Here is a 23,649-nt window from a genome sequence, read left to right as displayed (position 1 = left end):
ATATATATATATATATATATATATATATATATATATATATATATATATATATATATATATGTATATATATACATATATATATACACACGTTAAATTTTTTCTTCAATCAATCAAAAGGGATATGTCGTATAAATATATAATATTTATTTTCATAAATAAATTAAGTATTATACTTTTTTTGTTAATCAATAATGGGGATAATCATGAGATAAATCTCTAAGGAAATTTTAGGTTTTAAGTGATAAAAATAATTATGGATAGGGGATATAATACTTATGTTTATATAATTACTTTTTAATTTATTTTCTCAAATAAATTAATAATTATATTTTTGCAAATAATCAATTAGGATAAAATCAATCTAACCTCACCTCAAACTATAAGTCCTCTGCCCTAGTGTATTGAGGCATTTTTCAAAATCAATTATTTCTCCGTCCCCGATGCGTGAGAACTTTCAAGGGATAAAAATAATCAACCAACCAACATTTTTTAAGACGAACTACGAGACTCTGATCCTTCAATACATTTGAGGGTATGTAGGCATAGAGTTGTAAGACTCTAGTGAGTACAATAATCAAAAATAATTTTTTAGGGCTTCCCTTATTAAAATAATAAAATATTTTTGTAAATAAATAAATAATTAAACAATTAATAAATATCAAGCAAACATCTTTAAGCACACACTAATCCTAGAAGTAAAGGAGGATGTCATTGAGTATAATGGAGGTAAGGGGTGTCTAAAACCTTCCCCTTACTTAACTGACTCCCGAACCCCGTATCTCACCTTTAGTTAATATGTTTTAGCTATATTTTCTTGTTCCTTAAGAACAAATAAAGAATGGTGGCGACTTTGTTATTTTTCCAGTAGTGACATCTGACGACTCTACAATTGAGTCACCATCGAACTTTATTTATTCTCGAAGGAAAGGGAAAACATCTATAAAACTCCGGGAAAAGAGATATGCTGGGTAAGGAAGTCGGTTATGCAAGAGAAATGTATTAGCACCCCTAACATACATCGTACTACATGAGAATCATTTTGATTGTTCTCGCTCGAATAGGTATGATATCTAAAGATCACTCACGAAAGAATGGGAAAAGGAAGATAAATAGATAAAGTGTTCGGCGAGGATTGAAGCCTTCATGCCTACGTATCCTCATAGTGCGATGAGGAATTCAGAGCTCCATAGTTAAAAGAACTAGTGGTGGGAGGTGAAAAGAATTGTGATAACAATATGGTTTGAACCAAAGAATTTGTGTTTTGAACTCCAACAAGGGTGAAAACATGAACCCTAGGGTAAGGTGGCTTTTACCAGTACGTGGGCTAGCATGGCTGCCGCTATAGGGTAAGGCCAAAAATACGAAGAAATAAGTGTTTGGGAGTGATCTAAACATCTCTTGGTTCACAAGGTGACGCAAGATGAGGCACAGAGAGGTAGTGTATTTTGATCAAAGATACTAGTATATCACATATAGTGAATGAAAGTAGAGTATGAATGTACATGGAGATGAATGGAGGAATGCCTTAAGGCAGGAGTAATAAATAAGTATGCTCGCAGAGGATTCAAACCCACGTGCCTAAGTATTCTCATTGTGCAATGTGAAAATTAGAGCAATCATAATTCAACTTACTATGGATGAAAACAAAAGGGAACGATATTGATTGTCAAGAGGCAAGATAAGTTGCTTAACAAGCAAGAGTATGGTAATAACCCAATAATTGTGATCCACCACAAGGACAAACGATATATGATTGGCCTATACATGAGAGGATTTACAAGGCCAAAGATTCGTCTAAGCACGGGAGGTCTTATAAGACGAACAAATGATTATGAAATGATTGGCCTATACATAAGAGGATTTTCAAGGCAAAAGAGCTTCGTCTAAGCACGAGAGGTCTTATAAGACAAAGATTATAAAATGATTGGCCTACACACGAGAGGATTTACAAGGAAAGAACTTCGTCTAAGCACGAGAGGTCTTATAAGACAAGCAAAGATTAGGGGGTTTGCCACAGCACAAGAGGACTGACGAGGCAGACACTGATTAAATAGAGTGGGCCTAAGCACAAGAGGACTGATAAAGCTCATAACGATTGAGTGAAGTGGGCCTAAGCACAAGAGTACTGATGGGGCGCACAATGAGTAGGGATTTGCCAAAGCACAAGAGGACTGACGAGGCAAACAATGATTGAGTTGATTGATTATGATTCAAAGACTTGATTACAAGGGAATTGATCCAAAGGATATTTGAATGTCAAAGGGAGTATGATTAATGATCCACTAAGGAAGAAATGATTAATGTGCAATGGTGCTTCACTATTAAAGTGTTGAATTATTGATGCTTGCTTGAAGAATACTTGTCAATTGCATGATTTAAGATTGCACTAAAGTTTATGAACAAGGGCGAGTGCTTTGAATAGCTAGGGCATACACCCCATACGCAAAGTCATTCTAGACAAGGATAGGAGAAACTTTGTCTCATCATTCCTCATTGCTTAAGGCTTATAGCTTACAATTTTAATCCCACTTGTCAAGTGTTGACACCTTTGTTGTGCTTGAGAATGTAGTCCACTTTGCTAGCCATGCTTGATTGATGTTGACTTGAAGTCTTGATCTTGTATTTAAACCTTGAGGTCTTAAGCTCCAGTGCTTCAATATATCCATAATAGTTCGAGACTAATGAACTTGTCATGTCAACTGATCAAGGGTCTTTTGATCACTTGAAGTAGGCTATGGGCTTACAACACATTTACAAAGGATTTGGTTGACCAAAGCAACCTTTGGTCAATGTTAATCGGTGGGAAAAATAATAGTTGAATTATATACAATAATAAATCTATTGAATCCGACAAATCTGATTAAATCCCTAAACTAAGGGATCATGCATTGAAAATCAAGATTTAGGCCCTAAGGGAAAAATAGTCATATCCTAAAAATTGACTAATTTCTAACAAACAAGATTCAATTAAAATTAATTAACTCATTAATTAACCTATTTAGCATTCTAATTCTAAATCTAAAATTAACATTTAATTAAAACTATATTAGGCCTAATATTACTTAAATTTCTACCTAAAGTTTCTAACGAAATTCAGTTATCTTAATCATCCTAGTCAAAACAATGTCTAAACATACCCTAATTTAAACTTAGTAATCTAAAAATCTAATTAATCATTTATTTCATAAAGAACACTTAAATTAATTAAGATTCTAAATCAACCTAATTAATTATGATTATTCTTAAAACAATATTTAGAATACTTAGAAACAGGCAGAATGACCTTAGAATATCCAACACAAAATGGAGCATTTAGTCAGCACATAACAAGATTTTGCTTGGGCCCGGGGAGCTTGGCCCATCGTGAATCCCAGTCTCATAGCAGGGGTATGTGTAGCAAACAAGGTGTGTATGAAGAAAGTGTTTGAGCATAAGGCCCAAACCTAATGTACGCCACAAACAAATGAAAAGAAGGCGATAAGGAGAAGAAGTTGTATTGCATCAAACGACAATGCGCCTCTACACACAAGCCAACCTAAAAAAAGTGCTTTTCATGGAAAATAAAAAAAAGTGATTCTTCGTTTCGCAACCTCCTCACGTTCCAAATCTCCACTTGCATCTTCGTTAACATTCAACCCTCGAGATATCGCCGTGTGCTTCACGTTCATCATCTTCACGTCGTCATCGTCAATGCCCTCACATTTCTCAGCCTACAAGTTTCAAAACACGAGTTGAATACAATAATCTTCCAGCTTTCTCATTGCTATCAACATCCGCACTATCCTATTAACATCCTCGTTCATAAACCGGATAACGATGAAGATCGCTCTATCGTATTGTAGAGGAGTTGTGTGGTGATTGAATCTCGATTCTTTTCCTCAAGAACAACATTGAGAAACGTGACGTCGAGATCAAAAGAGTCCCTGGTAGGGGTGTTCGCGGTGCGATTTGGGCGGGTTTTGCGATAAAAATCACCCGAACTGCAAGAGAAAAAAGTATGTGGTTCGGTTTGGTTCGGTTGACTTTTAGAAATAAAACCAAACCAAACCAAACCAAATCAATGCGGTTTGGGTTAGTTCAGTTGGTTCGGTTTTTTATAATATTTTTATTGAGCCATATATACTCCTATAAATAATGATATAACTTTGTGTTTAGTCATTCATATATTACTAAATAACATCAAATTTCATCATATTTAGACAAAAATGTTTCATTCAATATACAAAAAACCAGATTAGACAAAAGTGGAATAAAAGACAAATATAAATAGTAGCATAAAATAATATCAAAGACATTATAATAAAACATAAAAAAAAAACATATGAGATGAGAGATTAGAGAAGATGAAAAAAAGAACATAAGAGATGCGAGATTGAGAAGAAAAGTGCAATAAAAACGTAATTGGAAGAGAAAATAGTAACATAAAAGATAAAAAAGAAAGAACATAATAGAGGACTTATTAGAGTAGAATAGGCGATACCTACATGGAAAAGAAGATGAGAAGAATGTGTGATACTACTGTGATAGATTTAAGAAGGTTGAAATTGAAACCCTAAGTGTGATTAAGAGAAAATCGTTTGTAATTGTAAGGTTAAGACATACTAGGTTTGAGGTTTGGGTTGGATGTGAGATAAGTGAACTTTGGGTTGTAACATAATGCGGTTTGGTTTGTTTTAGTTCGGTTTGTAAAATACAAACCACAAACCAAACCAAACCGTGCGGTTTTATTAAAAAATGACCCAAACGAATCCGAACCAAATGCGGTTTTTTGCGGTTTCGATTTGGTTTGGTTTGGTTTGCGGTTTTCTATTGGGTTGGTTTGGTTTTGAACACCCATAGTCCCTGAGATCTAATGCTTTAACTCATTTATGCATACCTAACCAGCAAAGTGGAATAGGAACAAGGAAACATACCTGATTGGACTTTCAATTACAAATAGGTGCGATACAAATCTTTCTCAAATTTGGCTTACCTTCACTTTCCCTTCTGCTTATGAGTTCTGATTTCACTTCTTACGCGCGAGATGAAATCTTGATACCCTATAACTGATTATGCCAATCAACAGATGAATGAAGGAGAGTAACAGAGAGAAAGGAATTCGTGAAGAAGAATGATTGTGCAAGAGCTGAAGCACAGAAAATAGGTTGCATGGAGTAGATGACTTAGTCGCTCGTCCAGGAACAATTTTGTCGCGACACCATGTCAAGCTCTAAGCCAGATATCAATTTGATTGTGCCGACCAAAACTTGTAGCGGTAAATTCATGACCATTAAGCTACGGATAAACTTAACATCAATAAAACCAGAGTCGCCACCGCGCTTTTATTTTTTCCAAAGGAAAAGGGAAAAGTACGAACAAAACCCAAAGATAAGAAGTTTTCAAATCAAAACTAATAAAATTCCAGAGATTACAGGTAAGGGGGTTGGTTACACATAGGGAAAGTATTAACACCCAAAGTGTCCTAGGTACTCCTAGGGAGCCCTTTTTTATGTGTGTATGTGTTTTGGTATAAAATGATGTTTGCAATAAATAGAGTGTGGGGGTGAGAAAAGAGTTCATTAATTATATTTTTGTGTTTGACAAGACCTTCGGACTTGCGCCTACGTACCAATATAAAAATGAGGGATCAAAACCTCGTAGTTCGTGGTATCAATTTCAAAGTGAGTGAATTGCTTTTAAAAAAAAATTAAATTTAAGAGAGGCACAAATGGGCCTAAAAGAGTTTGGATGAGTGTTATTTTTTTTTGTCTTTTGAAATTTTAAGCCAATATTATTAAGTTCATTTACAAGTTTGATTAAGAAAAGAGTGTAAAAAAAATGCAATGACATAAGGCCAAAGTTTCTAATTTTTGCAATAAAGTCTAAGTTTAGAAATCACAAGCAAAGAAGATTTTGAAAGGGGGGAGAGATTTGAAAATTAAGAAATGAGAGGAGATGAAGAGACTAGTCCAAAGCAAAAATTTAAAAGTTAAGAGTTGAAAAGATCTGACCAATGAGATGCAATCCAATAAACAAGAATGCCATATAGAAACCCACTTTTCCTTTGGACTTTAAATCAAGCAATATCAGTAAGCAAGTAGCAAGATGAAGAGTAAGGCATCAAATAAAGATAGCCACATCCAAGCAAGCAACATTGTAGTCTTCTTTTTAATATTCCCATGTATCAGATGACATACTCCTTGAATAACTCAGAATAAGGCATTAGACACAGGTTCAAAGTAACATTTGCATCAAGACCATGTAGCAGATGAACTCAAGTGGATCCCAATACTAATATCAAATGAAAGCTCAAATCACAATAACTTGGTTTTAGAAATTTTGGCATTGGCCAAGTCCTTTTGCATAGGGAATGTTGCCTAATTCTAAGTCTAAAGCTCAGATCAAATCCAACAGACCACACAAATATTTTTTTTATGGTTTTTTGTTGTTTATTAGGTATTTTTAAGGTCCTAAGACCACAAACACAAACAAGATACATAAACAAATATATACAATCATAATATATAGCTCAAGTGAGCAAAGTGAAAATGGCATAAATATAAACAAGTTAAATGATATGTAAAAGGGAAAATGCAATGGTAAATGACTTGAATTTAAATTGCATAAAGTAAATGACTTGAAATTAAAAGCAATAATAAGAAAAGTTAGTCAAATGTTAGTTAATTAGATGTTAGTGAAGTTTTGCTTTTCAATTAATTAAGTTGTTCTTTGGAGAACACTTAACTCTCTATTCACAATCATGGATCCTTGAACCAAGACATCTTCCAAAGGAAGGAAAAAAGGTCAAGTTTTCATACAATACCATGAAAGGGGGAAGACTTACAATCTCACTTACTAGAATGCTATGCCTTTTGGGTCAAAATTTAGCACTATGTTAAGCAATCGTAATTGGACTTAGGTATAAGTCACAACTATCTGAGGTTGGACAATAGAAATTTTGTTTTTAATACATGTTAAAGATATGGTATAATGAACCATACTCCCAAAACATACCACACAGAAAAAGAAAATGATCAAAGGATGGACCTAATCTCATCCGTACTTGTATTGGTTCATCTAACATGAAGTTATTGATGAACCAATTAACCTTAGGATATTGAGACTTCATTGGTCAATGAAAGGGATGAGATAGAATGGGATTGAAGATAAATATGGAGGGGAGATGAGACAAACACAAATTGGTCATGGGAGAAATTTTATCAAATTAAAATCATTCATTCATTTTGGGAGATGAAATATACATTTCATCAATCCCCTAAATCCAATGATTTTATTCCAACAAAAGTCAAATCAACCTTGACGAAGGCCCAAACACATATTCAAACTTCACAAGTCAATAAAAATTGCTCAACATAATTTCTACACAATTAATAAATTAAAAATCAAATTAAAATGCATTTAAATTCAATTATGTGTGATAAAAAACCTAAAACCTCTTCAAAACACCAAATAAATGGCCAAGAGATTTATCCTAGGTCAAACAAGGTCAAAGGACCTTAGACAAAGAATTTCATAATTTTTGAAAAGTCAGCAGTATTTTTAAACAACTAAAAATATATACAAAAAAACAATTAATTCATGAAAAATATCAAAATTAATCCAAAAAATAATTTTAATTCAGAAAATGAAAGAGGAAAATATTTGAATTTTTTTGGTGAAAGTCCCATATTTTTTGGATTAAAAATGAAATTGATATGAATTAATTAAAATAAATGGATTAAACACAAATACCAGAAAATCAAAAAAAGGAGGGCCATCAGATCTCCCTCATTAATTGAGGTGGCAGATCTGATGGCCAAACGCACGCGTTCCATAAACACCTTAGTCAACTGCGCCACACGCTTGGTAATCAGAAGCAAGGGATGAGATTAAAACATTTCAACTGGATCCTATGGCTGAGATGTGTGACAACACACCACCGAAGCTAGGGCTCTGGTCTTCTTCTCCGACGGATCTCACCGGACTGTTCCACCATCAACCATCACCCAAATGAAAAATAAGGACATGTATTTAAAGAAAAAAATGCTCAGGAGCTTGAATCTGACCTCAATTTTGTCCAATTCCAAGTATATAAGAAGATACAGGGATTTGAATTTTTAGGATCATGAACTGAGTTGCTTCGATTTGACCTCAAAGCAACTCAATCTTCTTGCCTACATTGATAGGACTTAAGATAACCAAAAATAAACAAGAATAGTGAAGAATTGAGGGAGAATCAAAGAGAGGAAAATTATGAAAAACCACCTTCAATGGAGCTTCAGATTGGCACGATCCTGCTTTCAATTATGCTTGGCCTTTCTTCAGATGTTTGATGGAAGTGAAACGAATCAAAGAAAGGGATGGACTCTTGAAGTTTCAATCTTAAAACAGATGGAGAATTGAAACTCAATTTTCAAAGAAAATTTTCAAGTTTATGCCTCAATGGTGAGGGTTTGAGATTACAGGTTCAAAGCTTGGGCATGAGGTCCTTAATTCTGAGGAATGAGGGTCTTATTTATAGGCCATGAGATTGATTTTTGCATACTCCAAATTTGGCAAATTTTGAAATTCCCCTTTGCATGGTTGTATGGGCGTGTGCTAGACCCATGAGATGATGTGATCTGATCCATAATTGAACATACACCATGTTGAAATCATGTTAGAACGTACACCATGTGATCTATTGACGCCGTTACTGCTGCTACTATCAAACTGAATTACTACCCGCTCAGGGGTTCTAAACACTAGAACAAACACATTCACATAATTTATATCCCTAGACTGTTGAATCTGGATTACATTCTCATCCATCAACTTCTGGATATCCCTCTTGATGATCAAACACCCACGGGGGTTCATGCTACAAATTGCACAACCATCATGGTCGTGCTCACAATCACTAATGGTACACAGGGTCCTATGCATCTCTACCAAGGGCCTACGAATACGTCGCACATCGAAGACTCAGAAATTTCCCAAACAACCATCTACCATATTAACAGAGGAATTACCATGAGCGGGCGATGGGTTAGCTTTCACATTTGGCACACGGTCCTCAAAGGACACCATCCCACTCTTCACTAGCTTATGTACCTCATACTTCAATGGGTAACAATTCTCAATATCATGGCCGGGAGCTCCTTGGTGAAAGGTGTAAGACCCCAATTTTGCCCCTAAGATCCCTCATGACATCATATCATATCATTTCATTGCCTCAAGGATCATGGTGCACCTTGCTTCCTTCCCTGTGGGTTGGTTATCTTTTTGAGAGTGGTTCTTGATCACCAAGCATGTTTTGCATTTGTATATCATTGCTTTTCTTTTTATCACTAACTAAAAGTACAAAAATATGTCATCTAACCTTTGTCTTGCAGATGAAGCAATAATAGGTCAAAGCAGTCAAAGGCATTCATTGAGCAATAGATGGTGGCCATTCTGGAGAATTTGGACCCCATAATCACTATCAAGAGTTCACATGAACCATGATGTCATTTTGAAGCAAAATCCCAAGTGGTAGAGGCTTGAATTTCATCAGAACATTTCCCAGTCAACTGAAGACCTAGAAAGTCAACTGCCAAGTCAATTGTGGATTTGGAGGTGGGAAGTGATTAGAAATACTTCATTCATGTTCAAACAAGTCTCATTTGACATTTCAATCATCAACATTGAAGAATTTAAAGTCAGGTCAAAACTTTCCAAAAATAGAAAGTGACCTATAATTTGAATTTGCCAAAAATGGAAAGGTTTTAGCCTAACTTCAACTTCAAATTACATCACCAAAAAAGCTTCAAATGAAATTTTGTTGAACATGAAAGTTGTAGATCTTTCTCTCCCATTTCCAAAAAGTCCAAGATCATCAATTTCTCATGTGTGGTTAAGGAGATATTATCAAAACATGGCAAACTATGCATGGAACTTCAAATGGGCATAACTTCTCAACCAAAGCTCCAAAATGAGTGGTTCTTTTTGCAATATTCTCCTTTTGATCTCTATTTTCCAAATCATGCATCACATTACACGAATTGTCGTCACATGATCACTTGTTAATCTATTGGTTTTTTGGAGGGAAATTGCAAAATTAAAATATGGTGCAACATGAGAACTTTCTACCATTTCCATTGTGTTTGGAAGATGATTTTGAGTGAAAATGATCAGCTGCATGGCACTGTTCACGTGTGCATGCCATGCACCATGCAATTATCAAGTTTTGCCAAACACCTTGTTTTTCAATTAATTTCAACTAAGCATGATTAATTTGGATTAAGAGATGATTAGTACATCATATAAATACTCTAATCATAACAAAATTAGGGGGGTTAATCACTTTTTCACCATTTTTGGATCTAGAAACTTTTTCCCTCCAAAATTTTCTCTCAATCGAAACTTGAAAATTCTCCACATAGCATAGCATTTTTCTTCCATATTCTGGTTTATTGAGTGTAGTGGATGAAGAATCAAGCATTGGATCATTGGATTCGAGCAGAAATCAAGCATACTCCAAGCAAATTCATGAAGATGGAAGTGGAAAATTAATCAAGATCTAAGCCACTACAAGCTCCAATTTCTCCATAAAGCTTCAAGTCATCGATATAGGAGTGGATCTGGACACTTTAGGAGCTTGAATCGCCGGCTTTATTGTTCTGCTCTTCAAGAGGTAAAAACTCGAATCTCTTAATTCTTCAATCCATTGCCATGTTTAGGTAGAGCTTTTCATGCTGATTAATCTGATATAAAATTCGTGCGAAATGTATGAGAAACGAATGAGTTATGCTTGACTAAAGGTTGACATGTCAAAATGTTTTTGCTCGTTTCTCTTTAATCTTGATGAATTAGGATTAGATGTTGATTGATCTGTATTCTCCATTGGAAGAGCTTTCTGTTGATATCATTTTTTGCGAAATTCTGGAAAATTTTCTGAACACATGCACTGTAGCTCTGCTGTCTTCGCGAAGAAGATGGTGGAAACCACCGCGTACCATACGCGTATCACTGTGCACCATACGCGTATCACTATGCACCATACGCGTATCACTATGCACCATACGCGTATCACATGCTGCATATTTTCAAACTTAAATCCATTTAATTTTTCCCTCCAATTTCCATATGCATTATCCATTTTATTTCAACATTGTTTTCCAAACTTCAAAAATTCATATTAAATTGAAAATTGATCCAAAAAATACCCAATTTTTTGCCACTGGTTCCTCTGTTTGTCTATTATTTTTTGATCATAATTTCCAAAATTATGCGTGGCTGGATTTTTATTGGTGCTGGGTTATTTGATCATATGTCTCATTTTGACCTTGCCTTGCTTATACATTTGTGAAATGCTGGTCTTTGATCCAATGAAACTGAAAATTTGCATGATGAAACTAGACTCTTTGCTTGACATTTTGGTGTTGATTTGGTATTTTTACCATTTATCATTTCTGTTTTATGATTGTTCTAAGTTGGTATGACAATTTGTGTCACACCTTTTGATGTTCAACTTAGGTGATGTGTTTGCCTTGCCAAATCATCTCCAATTGCTCTGATTTTGTGTGTGATGCATGTTACGGATGTTGTGAATAAGCATGAATTTTCTTGGAATTATTTGAATTATTTCTGATTTAATTGAAATTTTTCATTCTGGTTGATCACATTTGAGCTTTAAAATTGCCTTGAACTTCAATTGATCATGAAATGCTTTTGGTATATGATATTGATGTGAGACCTTTTGGATTGTTTCAAGATGGGTTTGAAGTTGATTCATGTTAATTTTAAGCTTCTGTTTCAAATTTTTTCTCCACCTTTGACCCTAGGCTTTGACCTAGTGGTTTGCCTCTCACATTTGAGCTTTGATTTCAGGTTAAACATCCAAGTTCCATATTTGTTGATGCTCCATCATTTGAGCATTGATGTCTGCCTTTGATTACTAATCTTTGTGTGTTTTGTAGGCTGATGTTAACTCATTTGAGTTTGACCTTTGGCTTACACATTGTGTACAGTGGGATTATTTGTTGCTTATTGACTGTTGTTTGGTTGTCTGAACTTTGTACTGATTTGTTTGACGTTTTCACAGGTACATAATTGCTTTAAGTTCATTTTGAACTTTGCTTTTGCTTGGTTGCTTAACCACTTAGGTATAACCTCTCTTCTTCATGTAGTCTGGAAGACCTGTCCTGTTATGTGGGCAGGCACCTGTCTGAAGTCCTCCTTAAGAGGCAATGCTTGTGATTGTTTACTTTTTGTGCCAAGCAGGAAAAGTCCTCTTATGAGGCAATCGGCAGATAAAAGAGATGTGTAATCCATCTCCTGCTACTCAGTGTGTCATTCACCTTGCTCACACCATGTGTTGATGCATGGTGAATAATAACCCAAGATCTTATAGAGTCAGATCATTTGTGGAGAAGAGTTCCAACTTTCTGAACTCCCACACTTTCTATTGTTTAAAGCTCTCCCATGCCAGGGATAAGAGCTATGAGGCACACCCCTCGTCTCCATTTCATCTACTTCATCCTAACTCTCAATGTTAGGGTTAAGAGCACAAAATACCCCATTCCAGTTGACTGAAAAGTCTAACCTTGCTTGAGCCTAATTGATTGTATATAGTGTGTGCTAACTGACTTGATTGTCTGCTTACTTGATTCATCTGTGCATATTTGCTTGACTATGCCTTTGTGCATTTATCATCATCATTTGTATATCATTTCATAAAATTTGCTTTGTAGCATTTTGCTTTGTCCATGGAGGAGACAAGCATAAGTCCATTACTTGGCAGTTGTTCCTATGATATGGTGGGAGACTAGTATAAGTCCATTGATTGGCATCTGGTATCCATGTTTGTTTGTGCTTTAGGAGATTGGTATAAGTCCATTGATTGGCATCTGGTATCCATTTTTTGTTTTGTGAGATTAGTGTAAGTCCATTGATTGGCATCTGGTATCATTGCTTCTTTTGTTTTAGGAGATTGGTGTAAATCCATTGATTGGTATCCGATATCCATGTTTGTTTGTGAGATTGGTGTAAGTTCATTGATTGGCATCCGGTATCCCTTTTTCATTTGCTTAGTTGCATTGTTGCCTTATTCCAAAGGAATCACTTGAATCATCTACATATGATTTCAAGAGGTGAACATCTAAGAAGTTTTACTTCCTCACCCTCCCACCTTTTGTTCCTTTAAACCTCCATGTGCATGCTAATCCAAAACTTGAAAACTATTGCGCAAACATCTTCATTTGTTTTCAAATTAGAAACCTAGGCCTTAGGCCTATGATTTTTTCAAACTTCATTTTCATAATACTTCTTGTGAATTGAATTCTAATCATGCTTTGACCCTCTTTTGTGAATAAATCCTAATTGGTTAATTTCACTCATTCAATTGTTTTGTGGCTTTGTTCATTCTTGATAAGTTTTCACACATTAGCCATAGGTTTGATTTATCCTAGTTGGTTGATGTTAATCTCACCTTTTGTCCTTAGTGATTGAATTGTAAGACTTCCTTGCTTATTATAGGGTTAACCCCTCACTAGCAAGTTAAAGCTTTTCTCACATGGTGGACTTGTTGTTTGTATAAGGTTGAGTTTTCTCCCGTGGATAACGAAAGACCTTAGGGCTTTTGTTTTAAAATGAATCCACTCATATTTTGGAAATCTTTTAGCCGAACTACGGTGTTTTGATCCTTACCTTCCATAGAAAGGTACGTAGGCAACGCGTTCATCCGTTCAAACACAAAAATAATAACATGTATATTCTTTTCCCATCCCTTCAATCCATGTTTGCACAATAAATATTTCATAAACAAATAACATTTCGTACAACAAGTGTGAAAAGGGCTCCCTAGGAGTACCTAGGACGTTTTGGGTGCCTAACACCTTCCCCTTGCGTAATTAACCCCTTACCCAGATCTCTGATCTTTTCATTAGTTTTCTATGTGTAAAACTTCTTAGGCTTTTGTTCGCTTTTTAGCCATTCCTTTGGATAAATAAAAGTGCGGTGGCGACTCGATTCTTTGTATGCTTTTCTTTTGATTTAATCAATAAATCATAAGGTGACGAATACACCGCTACAGAAAAGTGGCGACTCTGCTGGGGAGTTCTCCTTGGTGGTTTTGCCTACTTTTCGCCCTTGTTGTATGATATTTGTTTATCTGTTATTTGACATATTTTTGTACAATTTGGGATAACTGTATTGATTGTAATGTTTGAATTACTTGATATACAATTGCTTGTTTGCTTGGTGATCTCTGTGAGATGAGTTCTATACCCGAACTCGAGTGCACCTTAGGATAGGAGAATGGCATAGTCTTGTCGACTTGTGTGGAGTATTCCTTAACAAGTTGACTTGCGAGTCCATTCACTTGGTGGAGGTCATGTTGGATTAATAATGTCACACAAGTTATTTGTGGTTAGGCATTATTCTTTCAATCATGTGCCTTAGAAGCCAAGGACCTTAGTTTACCAAGCCCATCTTGGCCTATTTTTAGGACGTAGTGCGGAGGTCGTTCAGGTGTAAGATCTAATACGATTGTTACGTGATACTACACTCATAAGAGTCTCTCTTGAGAATATTTTTGGAATACGAGTATTCGTTCCTCCGATAATATTCGAAAGATGGGATGATGAATATGGGAACCTCTGGTAGAACATGTTCGGCAGGTTTAAACCCTAGTACACTCCCTTTGGGTGGTTCTTAACCGAGACTCCATGCTCGTGACTCGCAACAAACCCGTGATTCGTGGTTGAGTCGTTCAGACATCCTTAATATCAATGGAACTTGGGTGTCGATAAGGTGAAAACCATAATCCACCAAAATGGATGATTGATATTAAGGATGATTGAGCCGGTTCATGTATCGTTAATATCAATGGAACTTGGGTGTCGATAAGGTGAAAACCATAATCCACCAAAATGGATGATTGATATTAAGGATGCTATGAGCTTTCCCATGACCTTTGTCTGGTGTGATTTGCTTGATCCTTGAGTGTGATTGTTGCATTCATAAATTCATGCATTCATACATTCATGCATTCATCTGCATTCATGTCATCAGAAGAATCAGAAAATTTTCAAGGAACTTAAAGGGTTTATTTGCAAAATTTTCAGACATGGAAAGACCAAAAAGGCATACAAAGAAGTACAGCTTTAGACAGCCCGATGTGAAAGAGTTAAGGAATCTGACATCTTATGTATTAGATCCCTTGGGTTTCAAAGCTCGTTATGGGAAGCTTCTGCCTCTGTTGACTACTCAGGTGGACGAGGGGTTGATGAGTACTTTGGCGCAGTTCTATGATCCTCTGTATCACTGTTTCTCTTTTCCGGACTTTCAGCTGTTGCCTACGCTTGAGGAGTATGCTCATCTTGTGGGTATTCCTATTCTGGATCAGGTGCCGTTCAGTGGCTTAGAGAGTATTCCGACTTCTCGAGAGATCGCAGACTTGTTGCACATAGATGAATCCCTGATTGAAGCGCATATGACCACCAAAGGTGGAATTCAGGGTCTTCCTTCTGATTTCCTCATTGCTCAAGCCACCGTTTATGGGAAGGCCATGAGTGAGGATGCCTTTGAGGCTTTATTTGTGTTGCTCATCTACGGTTTGGTATTGTTCCCCAACATCGACAAATTAGGATCTTTGCTGTTCTTAATCCCGTTCCTACTCTGTTAGGTGATACCTATTTCTCTTTGCATCTGAGGAATGCAAAGGGTGGAGGAGTTATCGTGTGCTGTCTGCCTCTGCTGTATAAGTGGTTTATTTCTCACTTACCGCAGACGGTTGCTTTCAAGGAGAACAAGGGATGTCTACGGTGGTCTACGAGACTTATGTCTCTCACTAATGACGATATCTCTTGGTATGATCGCGTGTATGATACAGTTCAGATCATTGATTATTGTGGTGAATTTCCTAATGTGCCTCTTCTTGGTACATGTGGTGGGATAAGCTACAACCCTATCTTAGCACGTCGTCAGCTTGGGTTCCCCCTAAAGGATAAACCTCATAACATTCTGTTAGAAGGTGTGTTCTTTCAGGAGGGTAAAGATCCCCAAGGCCTGAAAGCCAGGATGGTCAGCGCTTGGCGCAAGATTCACAAGAAGGGTAGAAATGAGTTGGGTCCGAAGAACTACATTGCTTTGGAGCCGTATACTTCTTGGGTCAGACAGAGAGCTTCTGAGTATCTTATGCCATATGATTATCCGAGACCTACACCGTGGGTTGTGGCTGGGCCTTCAACCCTCCCTAACCAAGATGTAGAGAAGTTGAGAGAAGAAGAACTTTCACGTGCCTGGATCCGTGAAAGAGAAGAGGTTCTTCAGCAAATCAAGGAGAAGGATGCTCTGATTGAGTTCCTCGAGCATCAGGTCATAGATGATTCGAATGATACCTAGACTTCCCTGCTTCCTCAGTCTTCCAAATTCTGGAAGAGGAAGTATGATCGACTTGCTAAGGAGAAAGCAGATATGGAAGCAGCATATGAGAGAGAGAGATCAAGAGGCTTTGTGTATCTCGCCTTCCAACATCTCGAGCTTCTAGGGATCCATAGGATGTTATTTTCCTTTTCCCTTGTAATATAATCAACAATGCTGTACTTCTTTGTCTCGAATATATTTGATGAAATATTTTCCATATGCGATTAAATGCTTTAAATTTCAAAAATTTGCAAATAGAACCCTAAAAGTTCCTTGAAAAAAAAAACAAAGCATATGCACAAGCATTGCATGCATCATTTGCATAAGCAGGTGTCGTTTTGGTCTTCTTGTCCGTGGCCTAACTCTGTGCTCTTCATTTATTTTGAAGACAAGCTGACTCATCGGTACTATACCAGAGCCAATTCTGCAAGAGTGATGGCTCAGTTGGAACAAGAGAACAGAGAACTGAAGGAAGAGGTCGCCAGATTGAGTGCTCTGATGGAGCAATTTTTGGCTGCTCAGAATCAACCTTCTCCACCTCCTGCAACTCCTCCCCAGAGGACTGATATATCAGAGGTTGTGTCCTCGACTGTGCCAGCCGCTAGTGCTCATTTTGCGCCACATGCCATGCCAGCCGGGTTTCCGTGGGGTATGCCTCCAGGTTTCATGCCTGATATTCCAGCTCCTACCTTTGCTTCCATGCCGGCATCTAGCCCGGTCCTTGCAATGCCTCCTCCTGTCGTGCATACCATTCCCAGGGTAGACGACACCGTCTATCATTCTGAGCCGTCTGAGGGCCCAAATGTTAATGAAAAGATGGAAGCTATGAATGACCAATTCCTCGAGCTCCGTAAGGAATTGAAGACCCTCCGAGGGAAAGATTTGTTCGGCAAGTCTGCTGCCGAGTTATGCCTGGTTCCCGGTGTGAAGATACCTCTCAAATTCAAAGTCCCTGACTTTGAGAAATATAAAGGGAATACCTGCCCTCTCGCTCACCTGGTCATGTATGCCAGGAAAATGTCTACTCAGACTGATAATGATCAGCTTCTGATTCATTACTTTCAGGATAGTTTGTCCGGTGCAGCTCTTCGTTGGTATATGAGCCTTGAAAGCGCAAACATCCGATCCTTCAACGATCTTGGCGAAGCCTTCGTCAAGCAATACAAGTATAATGTTGATATGGCTCCTGACCGTGATCAACTCAGGGCCATGTCTCAGAAGGATAAAGAGACATTTAAAGAGTATGCCCAGAGGTGGCGAGAGCTGGCAGCTCAGATCACTCCTCCGCTGGAAGAGAAGGAGATGACTAAGATTTTTCTGAAGACTCTTACTTCATTTTATTACGAGCGGATGGTCGCTAGTGCTCCCTCTGATTTCACTGAGATGGTGAACATGGGGATGCGTTTGGAGGAAGGTGTCCGGGAAGGACGGTTGTCTAAAGATGAAAGCTCTTCTAAACGATATGGGGCGTTTAAGAAGAAAGATGGGGAGGCACATGCTGTGCAATCTCATGTTAAACCTAGAAGATCCTCCGATAAGAGGAAGCCAGTGCGTCATCAGTACCAGGTGGCTCATATAGCACCTGTCTTCAGAGACAACAATCAGCATCAGCAACAACCTCGGTATCAGCAGCAACATCGTCCATAACAACAGGCTTACCCGCCTCGTGGCAGCACCAGTAATCAAGCTAATTTGAATTATGATAGGAAAAAGATCAGTTTCGATCCAATTCCTATGACATATGCTGAGTTATATCCCTCTTTAATAGAGCGGAAACTGGTTACTCCCAGAGAGCCTTCGGCTGTGCCTGCTAACCCGCAGTGGTGGTACAAGCCAGATTAATATTGTGTTTATCATTCCGGTGCTCCGGGACATAATATAGAGAACTGCTATCCATTGAAGACTAAGGTGCAAGACCTTATGAGATGCGGCATTCTGAGCTTTGAGGACTCAGGCCCCAATGTTACGAAGAACCCATTGCCCGAGCATGGGAAGTCGGTTAACATGGTCCAGGGTTGCCCTGGCAAATATAAAGTCAAATATGTAAGCCATATTCGACAGTCATTGGTCGAGTTGCATCGTCTGCTGTGTCAGTACAGTCATATGGAGCACGACCATGACAGATGCCATATCTGCTCTGTTAACAGATTGGGTTGTCGCCAAGTGCGAAAAGAGCTTCAAGAGCTGTTGGATGAGGGTACCATTGAGATTCTTCAAAACAGAAATGTTGATGAAGACGAACCAGAAGTGAATGTGATTTCTCCTGTCACTACGCCAAAAATGACTTTTAACAGCGCATCTTAGACAACGCTTTTAAAAGAAAGCGCTGTCTAAGGTTAAAATTAAAATAAAACACGGAAAATGTTCCAAAAAAATAATGAAAGCGCTGTCTAAGGGGGGGTCTTAGACAGCGCTTTTAGAAAGCGCTTTTAAATATAGACCTTAGTCAGCGCTTTTGATAAAGCGCTGTCTAAAGTCTTTAAATTAAAAAAAAAATTAAAACCAAAAGCGCTGTCTAAGGGGGGGTTTAGAAAGCGCTTTTGGAAAGCGCTGTCTAAGGCATACCTTAGAAAGCGCTTTCCACAAAAGCGTTGTCTAAGGTCTAATTAAAATAATGTAATAATATATATAGGACACATGTGTTTTACGTTCTACATCTAGTGTAGCAGGAAAAACCCTAGTATCGAAAAACCCTCATTTCTCTTCATTCTCACTCAGATCCATTATGGCGAAAGCAGTTGCTTCTTCCTTCAGACGCCTCTCCACGCAATTCACAATGCGCGTTTTCTCCACCACCACTTCCGCCGCCGGTGCGCTGTCAAAACCTTCACCCCTCACTACCCGTCGTTATATCCTCCCTATGTCCCAAGCCATACTTCAGTCTCTTACTCCGACAGCCCATTTCAGAGTCGGCCGCGCCGGTTACTCGTCCTATTCGCCGTTAAACTCGGGTTCCTCCTCCTCTTCCTTCAGCGACCGACCTCCTACTGAGATGGCCCCACTCTTTCCTGGTTGCGATTACAATCACTGGCTCATCGTTATGGACAAGCCCGGCGGTGAAGGTGCTACCAAGCAACAAATGATTGATGCTTACGTCCAAACCCTCGCCAAAATTCTTGGAAGGTACAACACTTTCTTATGCTTAATTTTTTAGGTTCTGATTATTGCATGTTAGATCTTCTGGTCTGTGATACAAATGTATGTTTTGGATACCTAAATTTTGTTTTAGCTTGATCGGTGTTACTGTTTCTACCTGATTTTGGCTTTTGTATTTCAATTTTGGTAATTTGGTTTTCAGTGAATAGGAAGCTAAGAAGAAGATTTACAATGTATCTTGTGAGAGGTACTTTGGATTTTGACTGATATTTATTTATTAAATAATAGAATAATAAATTCATTTTATTCATTTCAGTCTAAGTTTCAAATTAATTAATTAAATAAATAATAGTTTTGATCCTCAAATTTTGTATGGTTTAGGAAATTGGACAAAATAGAGGACCAAAATCCAATTAATTTTTAAAAATCTTTTTTACTTAGTTTATTAATATAATGAAAAAAATGAAAAATAGATTATTTAAAAATCCAAATATATACTGTATTTTTTTAAAATTATCTAAATATATATTCACATCAATATGACATAATTTATTCAAACAAAATTAACCCCCTTCATCATACTCTAGTTGTTCTGTTATTCTTTTGTTTGATCCTATTCCAACCTTGATTATGATTATGACTTTCCCTTTTGTTGGTATTTTCTTAGTATATATTTCTAATAAAAATAAAAAACGGTACAAAATTGTTCAAAATTTGCTCGATGAATAGATTACACTTACTTGCTCCCATTTATATATAGCTAAATAATTAATATCTTACATATGTTATATGTTGTGAAAAAGTATAATTCAAGTTGGCGTAATCTATTATTACAGTAGGGTATTACCACCACTTTTAGCTGCAAAAGAAACTATAACTAGTTATAGGATTTATAGGATTAGTGTAATTGGTTACGTCCTTCAGTTTTCAGTATTTTTGAGATAGTAGTTTCATGTAATCAGGTTTGGGACAACGGGTTACATGGTTAGAAAATGTATTTTTTCTTTAGTAGGTTAAGGATCTATTTGTGTATTTTGTATATATACCTAATGTTGGATTATCAATAAAAAATAATCATTATTCATCATAATTCTCTCTAATTCTCTCATTCTCTCAATTGTTCTGTTGTTCATCATTTTATCTAGTGATTAGGATATTGGTGTGTGATATGAATATGAGACCACTTTGGATTTGGTTGTGAGATTGACGAGGAGACTTCCAATAAGCTGGAAGGTATTTGACTATTAGTTCTGTGGGTGGTCATTTCAATAAAAGTTTTAATTGGTTTATCATGTAATGTGTATTGTATTGTTGTTTTGATTCGAGTAGGGTTGCCCGGAGTTCTGTTTGTCCTCCCTGATTCATATGTTGATCCAGAGTACAAGGACTATGGCGGTAAGGATTTAGTGTTTTCTTAATTGTATACTTGAACTGTTTTACCTTAGTTTGCATGGGTTCACTTCTTTTCGATCATGGCAAAGTTATGTATTTCATTCCAATTGGTAATGGTTAGTTTTGAATGCTAATGGACTTAAATAAAATCCCCTCTTTACCTGTTCTGTTGCTTTACAGATTTTGTAGTGATACATTAAATCACTTGATGTCACTTCTTTCCCCAAGTCTCAATTGGGATTTTTTTTTCTTTTTCATTTATAATTAGTTGGTTATTTTATGTTTACCTTTTAATTTGTAAACTATGTAGATACAAGACTCTTGTTTTTAACATTTATATTGAAATGTCTTCTGGAAAGGAAATTATTGTCATATTGTTCTTCTTCTAGTTACACACTTGGCAAGCGATAATTAATAACATAGAATATGTTTATTAGTAGTCCATCTTGGCAATGCTGGTAACTCTCTGAGTAATGTCTAGCTTTGAATGCTAATGGACTGACATAGAATTCCCCTCCTCATGTTCTGTTCTTTCATTTATAACTTAGGATTTATAATCCATATATTTTTTTTCATATGTAGTGTCCTCAACAACGTAATCAAATAGATTGCGGGTATTTCATGTTGAGGTTTATGCGAGATACTCTTGCTTTGGGCCGATTAAAGATTCCCACCGATGTATGTATTTCTAACTTATGAGTTATTTTTATATTTACACATATCTCATATAATTAAATAGTTGGAATTAATTCAAAATATGTTATATTATTATGTAGTACTTTGATGAATTCAAGTGTGCATTTTATACAAAGGATCAAGTGGACGAAATCAAAGAGGAGTGGTGTCAATTCATGATAGAGCTCAATGTTTGTTCATAAATTTGTGTAATTAATGTGTACATTTGTAGTATATGTTATGACTTGTAAATGTGTACATAAATTTGTATATATTTTGATACATTTAAGGCAAAATTGGTTTGAATTGGTATATATATATATTTGTTAGTCAAAAATTGGTAGAAAAAAAGGCCAAAATGGCATATATAAAATGTGATAATTGTCTGTCAAAATCTGGTTGAAAACAGGTAGAAATTCTGGTTTATAAACCTGGAAAAAATGTGGTTTAAAACAAAAGCTTCAAAAATTTTCGTATACCTTAGACAGCGCTTTTGTAAAAAGCGCTGTCTAAGGGGGGGATTAGAAAGCGCTTTATGCAAAAGCGCTGTCTAAGGGGGGGGGCTTAGACAGCGCTTTTTGAAAAGCGCTGTCTAAGGTATTCCTAAAAAAATTAAAATAGGAGGGTCTTAGAAAGCGCTTTTGGCCAAAGCGCTGTCTAAGGGGGTGGGGCTTAGACAGCGCTTTTCAAAAGCGCTGTCTAAGGTATACCTAAAAAATTTAAAATAAGAGGGTCTTATAAAGCGCTTTTGGCCAAAGCGCTGTCTAAGGGGGGGGGGGGGGGGGGGCTTAGACAGCGCTTTTAAGATTTAAAAAAGCGCTGTCTAAACCTTTAGCAGCGGAGGTTTAGACAGCGCTTTAAAGCGCTGTCTAAGGCTAAAAAAAGCGCTGTCTAAGGTCTTGTTTGTTGTAGTGCATGTGTTCAAATTGCCCGAGCCTGTTGTCATCCGTTATGATGGGAGCAAGCCGAAGGTCTCTCATTCTTTGGTAATCAAGCCTGCAGGCCCTGTGCCTTATTCTTCGGATAAAGCGATTCCCTCCCGATATAATCCCGTTGCTGTGGAAGATGGGAAAGAAGTGTCGTTGCCTTCGACTTCCGTTGTTAATATTGCTGATGTGAGCGGATTGACCCGAAGTGGTCGCATGTTTTCAGCACCTAAGCCTCAGGCTAGAGCTGATGTTTCTGATTCTGCTGAGCGTCTGGTTGGGACTGCAGTGAATGTTCCGAATCCGGCACCTGTTGCTAAACCCTCCTCTGTACAAAAGACTCCTGTTTCTTCTGTTGGCCCAAGTGGCACCGTGAATGAAGAATGTGATGAGATGCTGAGGCTTATCAAGAAGAGTGAGTACAACGTTGTAGACCAGCTTCTACAAACGCCATCCAAGATCTCCGTTCTATCTTTGCTTCTGAATTCAGAACCCCATAGGGAGGCTCTGCAGAAAGTATTGGATCTGGCGTATGTTGATCATGATGTCACTATTGAACAGTTTGACAGTATTGTTACAAATATCACTGCTTGCAACACTTTGAGCTTCTGTGACGCTGATCTCCCTGAGGAGGGAAGAGACCACAACATGGCTTTACATATTTCTATGAATTGCAAGACTGACGCCATGTCCAACGTGTTGGTGGATACCGGGTCATCTTTGAATGTATTGCCGAAGACCACTCTTTCGAGATTGTCATATCAGGGGCCTCCCATGAGGCAGAGTGGTGTTGTTGTGAAGGCTTTTGATGGGTCGCGTAAGACCGTGATTGGGGAAGTTGATCTCCCAATCAAGATTGGACCAAGTGATTTCCAAGTTACCTTTCAGGTTATGGATATCCACCCATCTTATAGCTGTCTCCTTGGTAGACCATGGATTCACGAGGCTGGCGCCGTGACATCCACCGTACACCAGAAGCTGAAATTCGTCAAGAATAAGAAACTGGTTGTGGTAGGGGGAGAAAAGGCTCTCCTGGTTAGCCACTTGTCTTCTTTCTCATATATTGATGCTGAGGATGAAGTTGGAACGCCTTTCCAAGCTTTGTCTGTTGTTGAGCCGATTGAGAAGAAGTCTCCTTCATTTGCTTCCTACCGTGATGCGAAACTGGCCATTGAATGTGGTGCAGTTGCTGGTT

The 23,649-nt window shown here is 37.3% G+C and overlaps 2 protein-coding genes across 2 annotated transcripts; both read left to right on the top strand.

Annotated features, from left to right (window-relative positions):
- The first annotated feature begins 513 nt into the window (after positions 1-513).
- LOC127074999 (uncharacterized) lies at positions 514-21,817 on the top strand. The gene is made up of 6 exons (XM_051016436.1): positions 514-19,488; positions 19,664-19,708; positions 20,607-20,694; positions 20,791-20,856; positions 21,436-21,531; positions 21,630-21,817. Exon 1 carries the CDS (start codon positions 16,660-16,662, stop codon positions 18,010-18,012), a length of 1,353 nt encoding a protein of 450 aa, XP_050872393.1. The 5' UTR covers positions 514-16,659; the 3' UTR covers positions 18,013-19,488; positions 19,664-19,708; positions 20,607-20,694; positions 20,791-20,856; positions 21,436-21,531; positions 21,630-21,817.
- On the top strand, positions 19,091-21,242 carry LOC127136997 (multiple organellar RNA editing factor 6, mitochondrial). The gene is made up of 2 exons (XM_051063495.1): positions 19,091-19,488; positions 21,164-21,242. The coding sequence occupies exons 1-2, from the start codon at positions 19,091-19,093 to the stop codon at positions 21,240-21,242; spliced, it is 477 nt and encodes a 158-aa protein (XP_050919452.1).
- Positions 21,818-23,649: the final 1,832 nt, after the last annotated feature.

This window comes from Lathyrus oleraceus, chromosome 4 (genome assembly GCF_024323335.1).
Source record: "Lathyrus oleraceus cultivar Zhongwan6 chromosome 4, CAAS_Psat_ZW6_1.0, whole genome shotgun sequence".
In the NCBI taxonomy this organism is placed as follows: Eukaryota; Viridiplantae; Streptophyta; class Magnoliopsida; order Fabales; family Fabaceae; genus Lathyrus; species Lathyrus oleraceus.
Note: the sequence above shows the minus strand (reverse complement) of the source record. Positions and strands in the feature narration are given on the sequence as shown.